The following is an 18019-nucleotide window of genomic DNA, read 5'->3' as shown; positions in this document are numbered from 1 at the left end:
CTCCAAACTCTCAGAACTCTCTGCTTTGCTCCAGGGAGCCCATCACATTGTGCCGTGAGATCTAATTTTTGATGATTCATCTCCCATCTGTCGCTCCTGGCTCACTGCTCCCCCCGAGGGTCACGTCCTGTCTGCCGGGCTCACCCGCATAACCTCAGTGCCCAGGCGGGCGCTGTCACACGGCTGCTGCCCATCAAGAGGAGGGAGGGGGCGCCACAGGCGTGTTTTCAAGAAACCAGTGGACACGAGAATGTACACTGGAGCCCCCAGACCTCTGGGCCCCCGTGCGTCACGAAGCTCCCGAGCTCACAGCAAATCGGGGCCACGTACCCTCCACCCCGACCCCAAACAAGTCACAGCCCAGGACTTATTAATTTTCTTCCCCATGGGTTTCAGGGCTTTTCATTCTGTGATCTATAGCCCATCCAATAAATTTCCCCCATTATCCTTCACATGCAGCGTGCTGCCTTTCTGCCACTTAATAATGCATTCGGCCCACTGGGCCTCTCCCTGGAGAAAGCTAAGGCTTGGCTCCAATTCGGGAGCAGGCCCACGAGGCCACGTGGGATTCTGAGGGCTCCTTTCAGACCCAAACCTGGAGCAGGTCTGAGCCTCACACTCAGGGCTAACTGGGCAGGGGCCCAACTCCTCTCCCGCCCCTCCCTCCCTCGAGCAGTGAGATCGTAGGCTCAGATGTCCGTCCCCAGTGGGGCCCTAGTGGCCACTTTTACAGCTGGGCTGGAGACTGGTGCTTCCCAAACCAGCTTCCGTGGCTTGCAGCGGCTCCACAGCCATGATCCTCATCTCCCTCTCCAACTCCCCAGGCAAGGCAGGAACCCATCAGACCCGTTTCACAGATGAAGAAACTTCTCTGAAATACAGGGAGATTGCAGCCCCGCCTTTCTTACCCAACTGGGTGCTTGCCAGCTTCAGACGTGGCCAGTGGAGATTTCTGAGGGTATCGTCTGTGCTGCCACTGTACTCAGGGCTTGACTTGAACTGTCTCACCCACAACGACCTTTACAGGCAGAAGGTACTGTTACGCCCACTTCACAGATGGGGAAATCAAGCCTCAGAGAGAAGCAACTTCCCTGGGGTTGTCCAGGAAGAAAATGGTAGTGCCCCAAAGGAGGTCCCCCCTTGGAGTGAGGGATGAGAAGGGTCTACACGCTCCAGGGAGCGCACAGCTCCAGCCAAAAACAAAAGGTGGCAGAGAGGCAGGAAGAGCTGGGGGCTGTAGGGTCTGATAGCTCAGGGGTGGCAATCCCACCCCTGGGGGCTCCTCAGCTGGGTGACCTAGGGCCAAATCCCTTAACCTCTCTGGGCCTCATCTCCTTCCTCTGTAGGATATGAACACCGTCCTCCCAGGGCTGTCACGGGACCTGCATGAGGCAACACGTGGGAAGCTGCCTTGTAAACTGTCCAGTCCTGGGCCGAGTCACTTCTGCGTGTTAAGACAGTGAAATAAGACATCATGCAAAGACCTGCAGGAAACCCCTGTGCTGCTCCAGGCAAAGTGTAACCGGCAGCTCTGAACGGTGCAGGGATGGGCCACGAGACCCGGGCTCCTCCTCACACCACGAGCTGCTTACCTTACTCGGGTACCAGGCACCTCGCACACCGGTTTGGAAGCAACTGGGAGGCCCTTCTGGTTGTGGGCGCACAGCGCTGCCCGGCGGGCTGGGGGTGTTGGGCAGAGGGGCATTCCGGGCTAGCCTGGGCCCAGCCTCCCCCCCCCCCCCCACCGCCATCCCCTCCTCCGGCCCTCAGCCGCTGGGTCTCCTCCCCTCCACCCGCCTGCCGCTGAAAGTTTCTGCTCCTACTTTATAGTTTCCGTGGCAACCACCTCTCTTCCTTTGATTGTTTTCCTCTCCTCAGTCACTTTACCCTCTTAACAAGCAAGTTTCTCTCTTCTTTATGCTAAAGAGAGAATCAGGGTGGGTTGGGGCAGGAGGTCTGGCCAGGAGAAAGAGGACAGAGAGGAACAGGGCTGGCAGGGGAGGGGTGGCCTCTGGGGTGCAGCCAAGGGGCTGGTGCAGCCACTGTTTGCCCACAAGTGACCTATGGGCCTGAGACTGCCCACAGGGTCCTCCACTGTGGGCTTCTTTAAAGGTGACTGTCCTGCTCAGAATGCCTACATGGCCCTGCAGGGGATGCTGAGGCTGGCCAGTGAAGGCTTTGCAAGGTGGCTGGTCCTCAGTTTGCTTCCCACTGTCTTGTCTTCACTCACAAATGCCCGTGTTTGGACCCACTCTCCCTGCTTCAGCGCACCCTTCCTTTCCCTGGGCCGAGCTCCAAAGTACCCCAACAGGAAGCCCTCCCCGATGCCCCCACCACCACCACCCCGCCCGAGCTCCTCTCCCCTCCCCGGTGTCTGTCCTCCTGGTCCTAACCTGTCTCCTAGGCGGCCTTCTGCCCCTGGACAGCAAAGGCAACGCCTCCCTCACTCCATCTCCGAGCAGGTCCACAGGAGACTGTGTGGAACATACAGCCAGAGAAACCCGGATTCCGGTCCGGGGCCTCCCACCAGCTAGCCACCGGTCCTTCGCAAGTGTGCTCTAGAACTTCATGTTCCCTGTGGTTGAATATGGATGGAATTCACTTCTTCCCAGGCCGTTGGAGACAGAAATGAGTTCGTGGGTCTGAAAGAGCTTGGAAAATTCTGAAGAGCTGTGCCGAGTCCGGGATTATTTTTAGGCACTGAATTAGTGCCGTCCAATGAATAGCCCAGAGGCCTCCTTGACCCCGCAGGTTTCACAGCTCTCTTTCTCCACCTGCTGACCTCTTGATGCATGTACTGCCCGCGTCTGGCCAGCTCCACACCATGGCCCTGCCTCTCTAGCCAGTGCTCCACACCAGTCACCGGCCACCAGCTTCCCCAACCACACACACACACACACACACACACACACACACAGTCACCGGCCACCAGCTTCCCCAACCACACACACACACACACACACACACACACACACACACACAGTCACCGGCCACCAGCTTCCCCAACCACACACACACACACACACACACACACACAGTCACCGGCCACCAGCTTCCCCAACCACACACACACACACACAGTCACCGGCCACCAGCTTCCCCAACCACACACACACACACACACACACACACACACACACTCTGCCACTGTCCGCAGGATTGTCTGCTCTGGCTGAGTCTGGCTGAGGGGGCTGAGGGGGCCTCAGGGGCCTAAGTCAGCAGGGAGCCCACGTGGTGGGGACAGGGTTGGGGGCTGGGGCAGGAGGCAGCCCCAGAAAGGGCTCCCCAGTCAACCAGTTGTCCGCTTTTCCCTTTTCCCCTACCTGCTTCTGTTCCGTGCCCATCCCTGAGGCTGGACCACCAAGACCCCGCTTCCCTTACAGTCCGAGCAGGCTCCCCAGTAACACCTCCCAGAAGCACAAGGTCTCCTCCATGTCTCCCACCAGGGCTCCCTTCCTTTCCCTGGTGCTGCCGGTGAACTTCACCCCCACTGCCGCCCAGCCTCACACCTACACATCACCCCTTCCAGACTGCTGGCAGAGGCTGCACCTGCCCAGGCTTGTGCTAGGAGGGGGCTGGTCTCCATGTGCAAGGGGACGCCTGGGGGCTCGGCGGCTCTGGGAGGGGCTTCTGTGTATACTTCAGGGCCATTTCACCTCCCTCCAAAGACCCGCAGAATCAGAGGGCCTTGAGCAGGTTCCAAGAAAAAAAAAGAATAAAGAATGTGAAATGTCAGAACCGAGTGACTAAAGACAGGGCCCACTGCGGCCAGCCAGGGAGTCTCTCCTCTGCCTCCCCTTCAGTCCCTGCCTTGCTCCCAGTTCAAGAGCCCAGGATTCCCACAGCTGACATTGGGAAACCAGGTCATTCAGCCCTCCCACTAGGGTGCATGGGGGACACATCCCAGGAGCTGGCATTTGAAAACTCATGCAAGTACTGGCACCATTCCAGAAGGAACACTATGTAGGCCTAAGGGGGCTCCAACACAGCCCCTTTTCTCAGGGAACTGACTGTATGATGAGACTCATGAACTCCCACAGGGACCCACCAACAAGGGCCCAAGGCAGAGGAAGCTTGAGGAAGGGAGTAACTAATTCTGGCAAGGCAGGGAGAAATCAAGGGAGGCATCACAGAGGGGGTGGCACCCGGGCCAGGCCTTTGAGAAAGAGTCCAACAGGCGGATGGTGTTGGGGAAGGCAGGGAACCCACTGAGGGTTAGCGGCAGCCTGGGAACCACAGAGACTTCCCTTTTCCAAGTGCCACATGGTTAGACCATGGTGACGGTTTGGGCTAAGAAGATGTTGGCCCTGTGTGGAATTAGTGGGAACTCTTGGGCCAGGCAGGTGGTAAGGCCCCCACGATGGCCCAGAAAGAGGCACTTTCCAGGCTGGTTCCTGAGACTAGACCCTGGAGCCATGTCTGTTCTGATCACTGCTGTCATGGGGCAGCAGCCCCAGAGTATACCAAAGACGGGTAGAAACTGCTAGGTCTTAAAAGCGGTAAAGAAAAGAATTGCCTCGAGTTCCCTGAGCAGCCCATTCCGGGATTTCACTCCAGCCCACCGGTCAGCCAGGAAGTCCTTCCTCCTATCTAACCTACATCTCTCTTGCTGAAATGTACACCCACTTTGCTTTGGAGACACAGGAATAACAAAGCACAGAGGCTGAAAGGCCTCACCAGGCCCTCTGTTTGCAGCCGAGGTAGGAGTTGGGGCGGGTCAGTGGGCAGAGACACAAGCCCTGGCTCTGACAAGAGAGGACAGGGCCCTGTTTGTGTGCATAATTAATTTATAGGCCTGGGGAGGGCCAAGCGAGCGGGAATGTCCTCTCTCTGGGCCTCAGAGGCTTCCCTGACCCAATTTAGAAGCTGCATTTATTGTGTTGTTCATGTCAGACCTTCCGATGAGATCTCTATTCCCAGCGTGTTCATGAATTTTCTGGGGGTTTAATAGAGTACAATCTGAGAACGATTTATCAAGAAGATTAAACCCCCAAATATGCTTCTGCATGCTCTACAAAACACAGCAAATTTATTCTCCGGCATCAGTGGGCTCCCACTGCCCAGAGCAGCGCAACCACTCAGAGGGATGAAGGCTGGAAGCCCTGGACCCAGGAGGGAGGCAAGTCATGTGGGGCGCAGGAGACCTGCTGAGGGTCTGGGGTGAGCGTGGGAAGGGGCATATGGAATCCGGGACCCCCAAGGTTCAGCCGCAGAGTGAGTATGGCCCGTGTTCCCACCTTGCCCAGGGCATCCCTGCTGGAGTTGGGCTGGGGTGGGGGGTGTCCCAGGCTCACAGCCAAATGCTGGTCTAGATGCTTCCTGCTCTGAGACTTGGAAACAAAGAGGGGCTCACTCTCCGAGCCCCCCTTTCATTCACCACACCTTCCCAACACTAGGAACTCCCAGACAGAAAGGACTCATGTCAGAAATAAAATTTGTACTTGATCCTTCCTGGAGCGACTACACTTGAGCCTTGCTGGAGGGGATGCTGGGCAGAGGAAGTGAAGACAGGGCAGGAGGTAGCCCTGTCCCAGGGCTTTGCAATGGCACAGAAACCCAGGGTTGGGGTGGACGGGATCTCAGATACTGGCTCACAGGCCCAGGCCTCAGTGCAGATCTGAAACCTCAGACTCGGCCTCTCTTCTCCCTGCAGACCCACCAGTCCAATGGGGCCACGGGACGATGATAAAAGCAGTCATACGTTCAGCCTGCCCACCACCTGCTCTGTGCCAGGCACTGTGCCGAGCTTTAAACACTCACAACAACCCTGCCGGGGCGGGTGCGATCATCACCGCAGGTCTCAGATGAAGAAATAACTTCAGAGAGTGTCTGATGTGCCTGAGGCCGCGCGGCTAATAAGGGACAGAACCAGGATTCAAACCCTGACTTCAGACTCCAGTGCCTGAGATCTCAAGGACCTTCCACCACCACCTCGTCCCATAGCTGGGACAACTCCCCCTCTGGCCCCGTGGGGACCCTCAGTTTGGGCTCAGTTCAGGTCTCCACATTCCCTACCGGATGACCGCCCAGTCTCCTCACTGGCCACCCAGAGCCCAGCCCCGTCCCCTCCAGTCATCCATCCACCAGCAGCCAAGGGACTGTTCCGGAACGCAGACCTGACCATGTCACTCTGGTGAAAACCTTGCTGAGGCTCCCAGGGCCCCCAGAGCACCCTCCTCTCTGCTGTCTCTCGCACCACCTCCTTCCTCCACGGTCACCACGTGTGCCCCCGCTACCAGTCCCCATGCCTGCGCTCCTGCGGTCCCTCTGCCTGACATGTTTTTCCCCATGTCTCTAACTTCAATATTCTCAAGGCTCAAGTCCAATACCGCCTTCTCCACGAAGCCGTCCCAGGATCAGTTCCCTACAAAGAGGTGACTTCTCCCTCTTCTGAATCCCGACAGCACAGGATCTCCCGGGCCCCTGGCACAGCCAGTTTAGGTACAGATCTTGCTCCCCGCTCTCCTACCCCTGAGGCACCCAGGAGCTTCTGGAGGGCAGGGTCTTCCCTCACTAGGCGCTCCTTGCCATCCCCACACCCCCAGGGCCCAGCACACAGCTGGGTACCCAGAGCAAGCTGCTTCAGCGCAGACTAGTCCATTTGGCAACAGGACACCTCGACCTGTGAGTAGGGGGAGGCTGGAGCGGCCTGAGTGCCCGGTCTGTGAGTCCTTCACCTTTTTTGGTTCCAGGGACCCCTAAGGCCTGAGGCCCCCTTCTCAGAAAAACATTTTAACATGCATAAGATAAAATACCAAGGATTACAAAGGAAACCAATTATGTTGAAATATAGTTTTCAAAATATTATTAAAAATTATAGCAATATGTGTACTTCTTTATTAATGCCTTCAGTAACAAGATCCAGTTCTAATAACTATGGTCTTTTTGAAGTATGAGGAACAAAAGCATTCTTTCTTTTTTGGTTGGGGGGTGTGTAATTAGGTTTATTTATTTAAAAAATTTTTTAGTGGAGTTGCTGGGGATTGAACCCAGGACCTTGTGCATGCTAAGCACATGCTCTACCACTGAGTTATACCCTCCCCCACCAAAGCATTATTTCAAGATACCCACAAAATTATACTATGACATGAAGGTTCCTGTGATTTCTATGATTTCTATAAAAATAGAACAGCTAATACCACTGTGGTTTGTCACCTACATTTGTAATTGAAAGAATTACAATTTGGAATTATAATTAGAGGTTAGTGAAAATGAAGGTGGGGTATTTTTTTTTCCTGACCAAGTTCATGGACACTCCAGATTCCACCCAAAGTCTCCTGGGGTCCCCAGTTAAGAACCCCTGGCTTAGAGGCAGGGGCCGAAGAGAAAAAAGCAACGTTTGTTCTGGAGTCCAGATTTTGGCTGCGCTGTCCCGAGTGTCCCTGACCTCCTTGGAGCTCTGTCTCCACCCACCTGCACGGTCAGATCACCGAGGAACCTTGCCCCGTGCCCACAATCTGCATGTTCCAGCTGATCCTAAAGCCCCTCAGTGGGGTGGGCTTGGCAGAGGCTCCTAGAGAATGACCCCTTGTAATCACTGTGCCCCGGACAGCCCAGCCCAGGCCCTCAGGGCCCCTGGCCACCTCCCAGGGAACTTGTTTTATGTCTCATAGAAGCAGGGCTGACAGGCGATAAATAGCCGAGGAAGGCTGGAGTGGGCTCAGACTGTCTGCCCGGCGCCCGCCCAGCCACCCCACTGTACCCACCACCACCCTCTCCATAGGGATGAAAGCACCATTAATAACCTGGGAAGAAAGGGCGCCGTGACGACGCGCCCAAAGGCTGCTCGGAGATCATCTCTGGCTACATTTTCTGAGTGCAGCGCCAAGCCTGGGGCCGCTGTCAACCCTAACCTTCCTCAGTCACCAGCAGGCTGGGCTCTCCTCCTCCTGGGATCCCCCAGGGCTGCCTTTCAGCCTTGGTCTTGGCCTCGAAACTCCTGACCTATCCACTCATGAATAGGTTACACTTTGCAGATAGGACCCCCCAAAGAGTGGTCCCCAAGGCGGGGTGGGACCAGAGAAGGAAACGGGGTCGACTCTGTCATCTCTGTCACCTTTACCAGCATGAGTCCATCGCTGAGCCTACAGGGAAGTCCCTGGTCTCAACCAGACCCCACTGCCAACTCCACTCGTCATCCCACGCGCAGGTGACTGGTTCCCCTGCACGGTACCCGTTACCAGCTACCTTGTGCAGGTCTGTGGCAACCCCTGTCCAGGCGAGAGCTCAGGCAACCCTACTACCAGCCCTGTGAGCGATAATAACTCTTATTGTCTCATTTTACAGACAAGGTAGCTAAAGCTCAGAGAGGTTAAGTGACCGAGCAAGGAGTCACAGCTGGAAGCAGACAGAGCCAGAGTTTAAGTCCTAGTCTGTCTGGCTCCAAATCCCCCATTATCAGCTTTCCAGACTCCAAGTGGTCTGCCCTGCAGCCACAGATGGCCAGAGTCTCTCTAAAGGAGGTTTGCCAGCCCCCTCCACACACCCCTCCCTCCCTTTCCTGCCCCTGCCCAGGGACTCCCTCAGAGACCAGAGACTCATTTCCAAGCCCTGTGGCCCCAGTCCCACCTCCTCCAGGAAGCCTTCCCTGATGGCCATCCTCTGCAGTGTCAGAAGTCTTCCAGTGCTTCCTAGCCCTTAGTAGAAGCTGCCAGGGATGACCACTAACACCACCTGTGGGTAGGGGCTGAATGAGTCTTTTCCCTCATCACCTCTACCACCATACTCTCAGCCAGACTCAGACACACCACAGGGGCTCTTCCAAGAGGAAAGATGAGAAAAGTCATGCTGGCAGATGAATAAATGAGCTCCTGGCTCGATGCTCATGCCAACTGCCTACCAGAAGCAGGTCTGTTCACCTGCAGGCAGGGGGGTGGCTGCCCCAGGATCACTGGAGTGGGGGCCCACCTGACCAGTCAACCAGGATGGCTGAGGGGTGTAGGATTTGGCATTGCAGCAACTCTCTGGGCAGAGAGGAGCCCTGGGCCGAAGGGACAAAGTCAGCAGATGCATTGCACCCACACATTGCTTGAGAAGAACCCAGAGAAGGGCAAGACCCAAGTTCAAGGCCAAGGTTCAAGAACCACTACTACTGCTCTGAGCTCACGGCGGGAAAAATAGCAGTGCCATTCCCAACAACAGCCACTTTCCTAATAAATGCGCTTCCTCTAGACAGAGGAATGCTGGGCCTGAGCCCGACAAGGTCCACAAAGGATGCTCTCTGAAACAGCTGGTGGGGCCTCACACAACTGCAGAGGGGGCCTAAATCACCCTCCCCACTCCAGACTGCAGAATGATTTGTGCAGGACATAGAAAGAGTGAAGTAGAGGTCCATGTCCTAACTGGAAAACCTCTCCAAAATATCTTAGTGACAAAAGCAGGTTGCAAAATGATAGATGATTTTTTTAAATTGTTAAACAGGATCGTAGATTTTCCATGGACACATATGTGTACGAGAGCTCAAGAGAGAACTGAGAAGAAGGAGAACACACTCCAAAGGCCTCCTGAGGGTCCCCCCCCAACTCCCAGGTGGTCCTGCCCCACAAAGCTCCCCCAAACTCTACCCCAGCCCTAGCCCAGCACCCCCCACTCCCGATGCAGGAGAAGCACATGTCCATATCCACTCTCACCCATGATAGGCAGGAGTGTAAATGACCCTAACCTGTGCGGAGGGCACCTTGGCAATGTATATCAAAAATTACAATCCATTAAAATGTCCACTTTAAATTCATATAATCTCCTTCTCCATCTTATCCTCAGATAAACACTCATGAGAGTGCAAGAATAGATGTACAAGGATGTTTCCATATCCCTGTCTGCAGCAGCAAAAAAAAAAAAAAACTGAAAGCAACATCCACGTCCATCATCAGGGTCCCGGCTGAATAAATTACGGTACCCTCTGAAGATGGAGTTCTGAGCAGCCCTTTTGCAGCGGGTGGCAGAGATGCGTATGCTGGCACAGCGCCCTGTGGGTTGAAGGTGCAGGACATGTGGGACGATCCTGGGTGGACAGGTCCGTGGAAGGGTGAAAACAGGTTTCTGCATATTCTTCCAAAAAAAAAAACAAACCAGTGGTTATTCTGGGGAATGTGTGTGTTGAGTCAGGGACAAGAAATTGAAGAGGTTTAGTTTTCACTTTAAACGCTTTCGTGTATTTAAAATTTAATTTAAAATCATGGAATGTGCTGTTTTCATATATTAAAAACCAGATCTTGGTGCGAGATGTTGATGGGGAGGAGGCCGCAAGTGTCGGGGAGCAGGGAATATCTGGAACTCTCTGTACTTCCCGCTCCATTTTGCTGTGAACCTAAAACTGCTCTAAAAAATAAAGTCAAAATTTGAAAAAGAGAATTAGAGATTAAAAGCCTTTAGACATTGAAAAGCACACAGCGCTTTGTCCTCCAAGTCAGCGCTGCTCCAGGTTGAAGCTTCCTGTGCCTGCATCATTCACAGGCTCCATCCTGGCTGCCACATGGGGAGGGGCTGAAAGGTGGACCCACCCGACTAAAGCTCAAACTGGGGAGCCCTGTTGGGGTCCCAGCTCTGAACCTCTGCTCATGTGACTTCCTCTGCCCAGAATGCCTTGCGCCCTCATTGCGCGAGTTCAAGCACCATCCTCCCCAAAATCCCACTTCAGGCACCCTCACCCCCTGAGATGCAGACCCTTCCAAGGACAGTCTGTGTCCCCAGCATCTCTCTTTGCAGCCTCCAGGGTTGGCCAGTGCCCAGCACAGAGCTCATTAAACATGTGCCCTACTGGACACATTAACATTTCTAAAAGCCCCAAGCACTGTCTGGATATCTCTCAGGGGCCACTCATTTTGCCTTGAATTACGATTCCACCTGCCCTTAGCAGCAGGGAGCTCCCCAGAGGGGCTCCCGGGGCCCACACCCCCAGTGCCTGCCCAGCCCTAGAGTTCACCCAGCTCAGGAATCTCAAGGGCTAGTGCCCGCGGCCGGAGCCAGGAATTGAAGAGAATGAAGGAAGCAGGCCGGCCAGGCTCAGCGGAGGACGCACACCCCAGCCCACAGGAAAGCAGGAGGCGGCTGGAAGGCAGGCCCAGGATGGCCGGAGGATCCGATTTCCAGAGCAGCTACCAGATTCTGATGTAAAAACCTCCTGACTCTTACATGCAAGCGACTAATAATGCACACTTCAAAACAAACAGCTCACAGGTCACATGAAATAGGGCTGCAGGCCAGTCCCCCTGTCTCCGGGGGCCTCCAGGAGCAACAGCTCAGCATTCAGAGCAGCCACAATTAAAAAAGAAGAAGAAAGGCAAAAAAGCCCTCCTTGGTCCTGCTGTCCCAGCAGCCCAAACAGCCCCAGCACCAAGGGGACTCAGAGACCAGCCATTCTGAAGGCAGCCCAGCTGGCCCTGGAGCCACCAGCTGTGTGACCTGGGGCAAATGACTTAACCTCTCTGAGCCTCTGCTTCCAACTCAAGAAAAGAATAACCATATCTGCCCCCCAGGGTGCAGTATGAATGCTGGGCTGTCATGAGGGAGAGGACCGGGGGACCTGGGAAAGGGCCAGAGCCTGTAAGGGCTCACCCTCACGTGACCAGCAGGGACAGTTAAGCCTAGAGGAGGTGAGGGTGCAGATGTGTCACAGAGTGGTGGCGTGGCAGAGCAGGGGCCCCTCCTCAACCCCCCAACCATGCCCTCAATGGAGCAGGGAATGATCAGCCTCAGAGCTGCCCAGGGAGGCTGTTACAGAGGGGTACTCCTCTCCGAACACTCTCAGCCCCCTAGTATCAGAGTGCCACACTCATGGAGCACTGAGTACACGGCGGGCACCATGAGAAATGCTTCAAGTAAGTTCCTGTCACTTCACGTTTTCAACAATCCCAGAGGGAAGTTATTATCACCTCCCCATTTTACAGGAGAGTACACCAGGGCTCAGAGAGGTGCCCTGATTTGTCCAGGGTCACCTAGTAAGTGGTACGGCCTGGATCTGATGGTGGACGGTCCCTTCCAGGGCTCTTAGCAGCCTCCTCTTCAGGGACCTTGCCTCCTCTTTTCCACAAACCCTGCGATTCCTACAGTGTGCTAGGTGCTGACCTAGTCCTGGGGCCACCGGGAACAAGACTCCTGCTCCGGGCAGCCTGGCTGGGGCTGGGACACAGAGGCAGGGAACCAGGGACTGACTCAGCCTGCGAGAGCGGCCTCAGAGAGGATGGGGCCCTGAGCCAGGGCCCAAAGGTGAGGAGGAGCAGCCCGGAGGCACACAGGTGAGCAGTGGGCTGGGTGCGCCAGGAGAGAGCCCCCAAGCTTTGAGGCTGGGGGCTGGGAATTACAGCACAGACAAAACCCACCACACTCAGCTCCAGGCGGGTGAGAGAGCCATGGATGGTTTCTCTCTGGAGAGAAGCAAATGTGGGAGGGACAGAGAGGGATGAACATTATGGAGGTGATGAAAACTCAGAACCTTGGAGCTGAAAACCTACCCCTGGGGTCCCCCAGCCCTCTAGCAGAGGAGGCCTCTTGCCCCGGGTGAAGCTCTGCTGGCCCATCACCACCAGCCTCGAGGTCACATTTGGGGGTGGTCACTCAGGCTTAGGGACGTATTATGGGCTTAACATATGTTCCCCTAAATTCACACATTGATGTTCCCACCCTTCAGTAACTCAGAATATAACTGTATTTGGAAAGAAGGTCTTTAAAGAGGTGATCAAGTTAGAAGGAAGCCATCAGGGTGGGACCTAGTCCAATCTGACTTGTGTCCTTACAAGAAGAGGAAACTGGACATAAAAAAGGCGCCAGGGGCCCACGTGCACAGAAGATGATCATGTGAACAGCCAAGAGGGTGACCGTCTGCAAGCCAAGGAGAGAGGTCTCAGAGGAAACCAGCCCTGCCAACACCTCGATCTTGGACTTGCATCCTCCTGAACTATGAGAAAATAAATTTCTCTTGTTTAGGCCGCCGCATCTGTGGTATTTTTTTATGGCAGCCCAAGCAAACTGATATATGTGGGGTCCAGCCATGCTGTGTTGGAGCAAGGCCCCTGGCTTGGCCATCTGGAGCTGGCCTTGGGCAAATCAAGTCAATCTCATCTGCAAAGACAGGGTGAGAGGAGCTGGCCACTCGCTTAACAGGAATGGTGCGAGGCTCAAATTAGGCTGAGAACAGCCAGGTGGGAGGTGGCAGCCCACCTGTGCATACCCCCAGGCACCCACACATCCTTGGGAATGCATCCACCCTGGACTCCTTCTAAAGTCTGTGAACATTAGAAAGCATCTGGACACTTTTCACACAGCTAGAGCAAATAATCCTAAAACGGATACAGACTCTCAGAAGACCCAGAATTGCCAAAGCAATACTGAAGAAAAAGGATGAAGCTGGAAGAATAACCTTCCCAGACTTCAGACAATACTACAGAGCTACAGTAATCAAAACAACATGTTATTGGCAGAAAAACAGACATATGGATCAGCGGAACAGAATAGAGTCCAGAAACAAACCCACACATCTATGGTCAATTAATCTTCAACAAAGGAGGCATGAATATACAATGGAGAAAAGACAGTCTCTTCAGCAAGTGGTGTTGGGAAAACTGGACAGCCACATGTAAATCAATGAAGTTAGAGCACTCCCTCACACCATACACAAAAATAAACCCAGAATGGCTTAAAGACTTAAACATAAGACAAGACACTGTTAAGTCCCCTAGAAGAAAATATAGAAAAAACATTTTCTGACATAAATCTTGGCAATGTTCTCCTAGGGCAGTCTACCCAGCCAACAAAAATAAAAGCAAAAATAAACAAATGGGACCTAATTAAACTTATAAGCTTTTGCACAGCAAAGGAAACCATAAGCAAAACCAAATGACAATCTACAGAATGGGAGAAAATATTTGCAAATGATGCAACTGACAAGGGCTTAATTTCCAGAATACATAATACAACTTAATAACAAAAAAAAAAAAAACCCAATCCAAAAATGGGCAGAAGACCTAAACAATCAGTCCTCCAATGAAGACATACAAATGGCCAACAGGCACATGAAAAAATGCTCAATATCACTAATTATCAGAGAAATGCAAATCAAAACTACAATGAGGAATCACCTCACACCAGTCAGAATGGCCATCATTAAGAAGTCTATAAATGATAATATGCTGGAGAGGGTGTGGAGGAAAGGGAGCCCTCCTACACTGTTAGTGGGAATGTAGTTTGATGCAGCCATGATACATGGAAAACAGTATGGAGATTCCTTAGAAAACTAAAAATAGACTTACCATATGACCCAGAAATCCCATTCCTGGGCATATATCCAAAGAGAACTCTAATTGGAAAAGATACATGCACCCCAATGTTCATAGCAGCACTATTTACAATAGCCAAGACATGGAAACAACCTAAAGGTCCATCGACAGATGACTGGATAAAAAGTTGTAGTATATTCATACAATGGAATACTACTCAGCCATAAAAAAGAATAAAATAACACCATTTACAGCAACATGAATGGACCTGGAGATCGTCATTGTAAGTGAAGTAAGCCAGAAAGAGAAAGAAAAATACTATATGATAGCACTCATATGTGGAATCTAAAAAAAAAAGACACAAACAAACTTGTTTATAAAACAGAAGCAGACTCACAGACAGAAAAAACAAACTTACGGTTACTGGGGGGTGTGGGGGGAGGCGGTGGGAAGAGATAAATTGGGAGTACGAGATTTTCAAATACTAACTACAGTATATAAAATAGATAAACAAGTTTCTCCTGTATAGCACAGGGAAGTACATTCAATATCTTGTAACCTATAATGAAAGAACATATGGAAAGGAATATATGTATGTATAGGTATGACTGAAACATTATGCTGTGCACCAGAAACTGACACAACACTGAAAACTGACTACACTTCAGTAAAAATAAATACATATTAAAAAAAAAAAAGCATCTGGACTTCGAAATTGCCAGTCCTCCAGGGACAGACAACTGAGCCGGGGCAGGTGATCAGCTGCTGGATTCCTTACAGCTGTCTTGGTTTTTAAAACTGAGAGTCTCATGTCCTGGGAAGCACCCCTCTCCCAAGTCCTGTGCAAACCGAGATGGTTGGTCACCCCAGCCAAGGGTCTGCTTCTTTTGAGGTCTTCGTTTCCTCATTCATGTGTTTGCCTGACAAATATTTACTAAGGATCTACTACATACCAGAAGCTGTCCTCATGGGCTTTGGGGCCCGTGAAACACACAGAAACAAGCATTAAAAACTATAAACAGACACACATGTATACACTTGGGTAAGTTAAAACTGTGATGCGTGCTACAGAGGAAAAAACAAACGTCGAGGCAGAGACTAACTGTGCGAGGGGCCACCCTCAACGAGGCACCTGGTCCTAAAGGAGGGTCATTCCAGGTGAGAGCTGTAGCAGGACACTCCAACGAGGAGACGGGGCTGGAGGTGGATGAAACAGAAGGAAAAGCCAGTGTGGCCGGAGAGCAGTGAGGACAGGGAGGAAGAGGTGAGGCAAGCCAGCCAGACCTCGGGGCCAAGGGCAGGCTACATGTGGAAGCCGGGAGCCACCTGACCCACGTACACACTGGCTACCGAGCAAAGAACAGACTGTAGGAGAGCAAACACAGGAGTGAGTCCAGTTAGAAGTATCGTGCAGTCACCCAGACGGCAGCCTGGATCTGGATGAAACCGGGGAGCCAGGATGATGGACAGATTCCAGGTTCTTCCCAAGGACCCATGTGGTCTTCCTCTTGAACTCAGCAGCCATGGTCCTCCCCCAAGAAGAACCCCGGGAATCAAAGTCAGTCAAAGCCCAGTGGCCTTGGTGATGACATTTTACCCCCAACCCCCCCCCCAACAAACACACACGCCACAGTGTCTGTCACTGTCTCAGCCAAACCTGTCCCAGGCTGGCTGGGGATCAGTCTCGTCCAAGGGGCCAAGGGACCAAGTGGTTTTCTCCCCCTGGGGGTGGGGAGTAGGACACTGGCAGTATTTTAAAGCCATTAACGATTGACATCTGTTAATTATTAGTTTGTCCACCTCTGTTTTGCTTTCCCCCGCACCATTGCTCAATCCATCGGCAGCCCCAGCCCTGAGAAGTGGAAATATTACCTCCTAGCAGAGAGATGGGGAAGCAGAGGCCCCTCACACAGAGGGAGTGACCCCATCAGACCAAGGCTTAGAAAGGCCCCCTGGAGGCAGAGTCCGGAGGAGTCGGGAAGCAGGCACGTGACAGGAGGCTGGGGCTGGGGCACCCCTCGTGGACAGTGCGGGCAGGGATGCCGGTAGGAGCCAGTGGCCAAGGGAACTGCTAGTCCTTCAGGAAGAAGGAAGGAGGGGAAGGGGGGGAAGCCCAGGCAGGGATTCCCCAGCCCAGGGGCTGGCTGGGGCGGCCCTTACCTAAAAGAAGAAGGTCCAGGGCGGACGAGGGGTGGTTGGGGTGGGAGGAAGTGGTTACAGTGGAAGGAAAAGGACTTCCATGTTGGAACCGTGATGTGCCTTTAGAGCATCCAGTGAAAGTCACTTCTCCATCTGGAACTCGAGAGAGAGGAGTAGGGTAAGAGACTTACCATGGGGACTGGAAGTCGCCCAGGTTCAGGGGCGGTTGACGCCCCGGGCATGAACGGGGGCTCCCAGGTGAGAGCGGGTAGGTGAGAAGAGGAGTGAATGGGAGCAGGACCCTCAGAGGGCCCCAAAGCGTCACCATGCAGGGACCTGGGAAGACTGGCTGAGGCCCCCAGCAATAACGATATTATAATTACCGAAGTGCCCATGTATTGAGTTTCTTTTACACGCCAGGCCTTGAACTAGGGACGTGAACGCATCATCTACCTCACTGACACCTCCATCAGCCCACTGAGGTTGGTACTGTCATCCCCTTACAGATGGGAATGTCAGCAACTCCGTTACCCAGCTAGTCCTGGACCCAGTCAAGCTGCAGAGCTCCCACATGATTTTAACCACTATATGGGGGGGTCAGCATTTGCAGACTGGTCGGGGGTGGATATTTTCTCTGGGGAAGGGGTTTTTAGGGGCCGGAGGTGAGCAGGTAGCAGAGGACAACTGTTCCTCCAGCTGGGAAGAGTGGGAGGACAACTTCCTCCAGCAGCTGGCCCGGCGGCCACAGTAGGAGCCGCCCATCTGAGCGGAAGGATCTGGAAGGCTGCAGCAGGGGGCTAGAGGTGGGAAGGACCTTTAGTTCTCCTTCTGCCTTTAGAAGCCAAACTTGGAAAACAATGGCCACTAAAAACGATTTGATGACTAAAATTTTTGACTGTGGCTAAGTTTAGCACTCGGGGTGGGGTAGGCCCAGTGACGTCCAGCATGCGACTTCCACCACCAGCCCGATGTCATATCCTGGTCCCCTGTTTAACTCTTCTGTTCCCACGTTTTCAGATAATAACTTCCAAGCCAAATAGGACTTGGAGGTGAATGAGACGCCACTCAGTGTCCCATGAGTACCTAACACCTAAGCTAGAAAGGGCAACGTTTAACCCAAAAGAATCAACCACTAAGGTGGAATTTCAGGCACCAGAGGTGGTTTACCGGAGTTCCTGAAATCACACCAGTTCTCAATCTAATGAAGAGCGGTAAACAGTAGGCACTCAAACTAAAACAGTGCCCGGCATATGGTAGGCACTCAGTAAATACGCGCCCCTGCAGGCAGGAGCTGTGCAGCTCACTTTTGTTGCGGTCAAAGGACAGGAAGGCCTCCCGGGAGCCTCGGAGTGCCAGGAGCCACACCCTCCAGCCACCACCCCTTCGTCAGGTCTCACCGCATCATGATGTGTCCGTTCTGCAGGGTAGTACTCCATCTGGCCAGAAAGGACTTCCAAGCACAAGTATTTGGCCCTTTCAAGTTTGGGGGAGTCTTCCAACATCATTCAGGTTCAACCCAATTGTTTAGAAGCCTTAGAAGCACTTCCAGACCACCAAAACCCAGACCCGACTAGGGATGGCAAATGACAGCGCAGCACACGCAGCCCCCTGCCACCCCCGCTAAGGCTCAGGCACCTCTCGGACCCATCACGGTGCTCTTTTCTGCTGAG

The 18019-nt window shown here is 53.3% G+C and overlaps 1 protein-coding gene across 7 annotated transcripts in view; it reads right to left on the bottom strand.

Annotated features, from left to right (window-relative positions):
- The window catches only part of DAB2IP (DAB2 interacting protein), a 190099-nt gene that overhangs the window by 134290 nt on the left and 37790 nt on the right, over positions 1–18019 (bottom strand). For 2 of the 7 annotated variants that reach the window (XM_072960049.1, XM_072960048.1), the window contains exon 2: positions 9896–10047. The exons of 4 other annotated variants lie outside the window; for them this stretch is intronic. In XM_072960049.1, the coding sequence (XP_072816150.1) occupies positions 9896–9989 (94 nt within the window). In that variant the 5' untranslated portion in view covers positions 9990–10047. Of the gene's footprint in view, positions 1–3323; positions 3382–9895; positions 10048–18019 lie in introns of those variants that run through there. One more of the 7 variants, XM_072960056.1, reaches the window with a different exon arrangement.

Source organism: Vicugna pacos, chromosome 4, assembly GCF_048564905.1.
Source record: "Vicugna pacos chromosome 4, VicPac4, whole genome shotgun sequence".
NCBI lineage: Eukaryota > Metazoa > Chordata > Mammalia > Artiodactyla > Camelidae > Vicugna > Vicugna pacos.
This window is presented reverse-complemented; position numbering and strand designations above follow the sequence as displayed.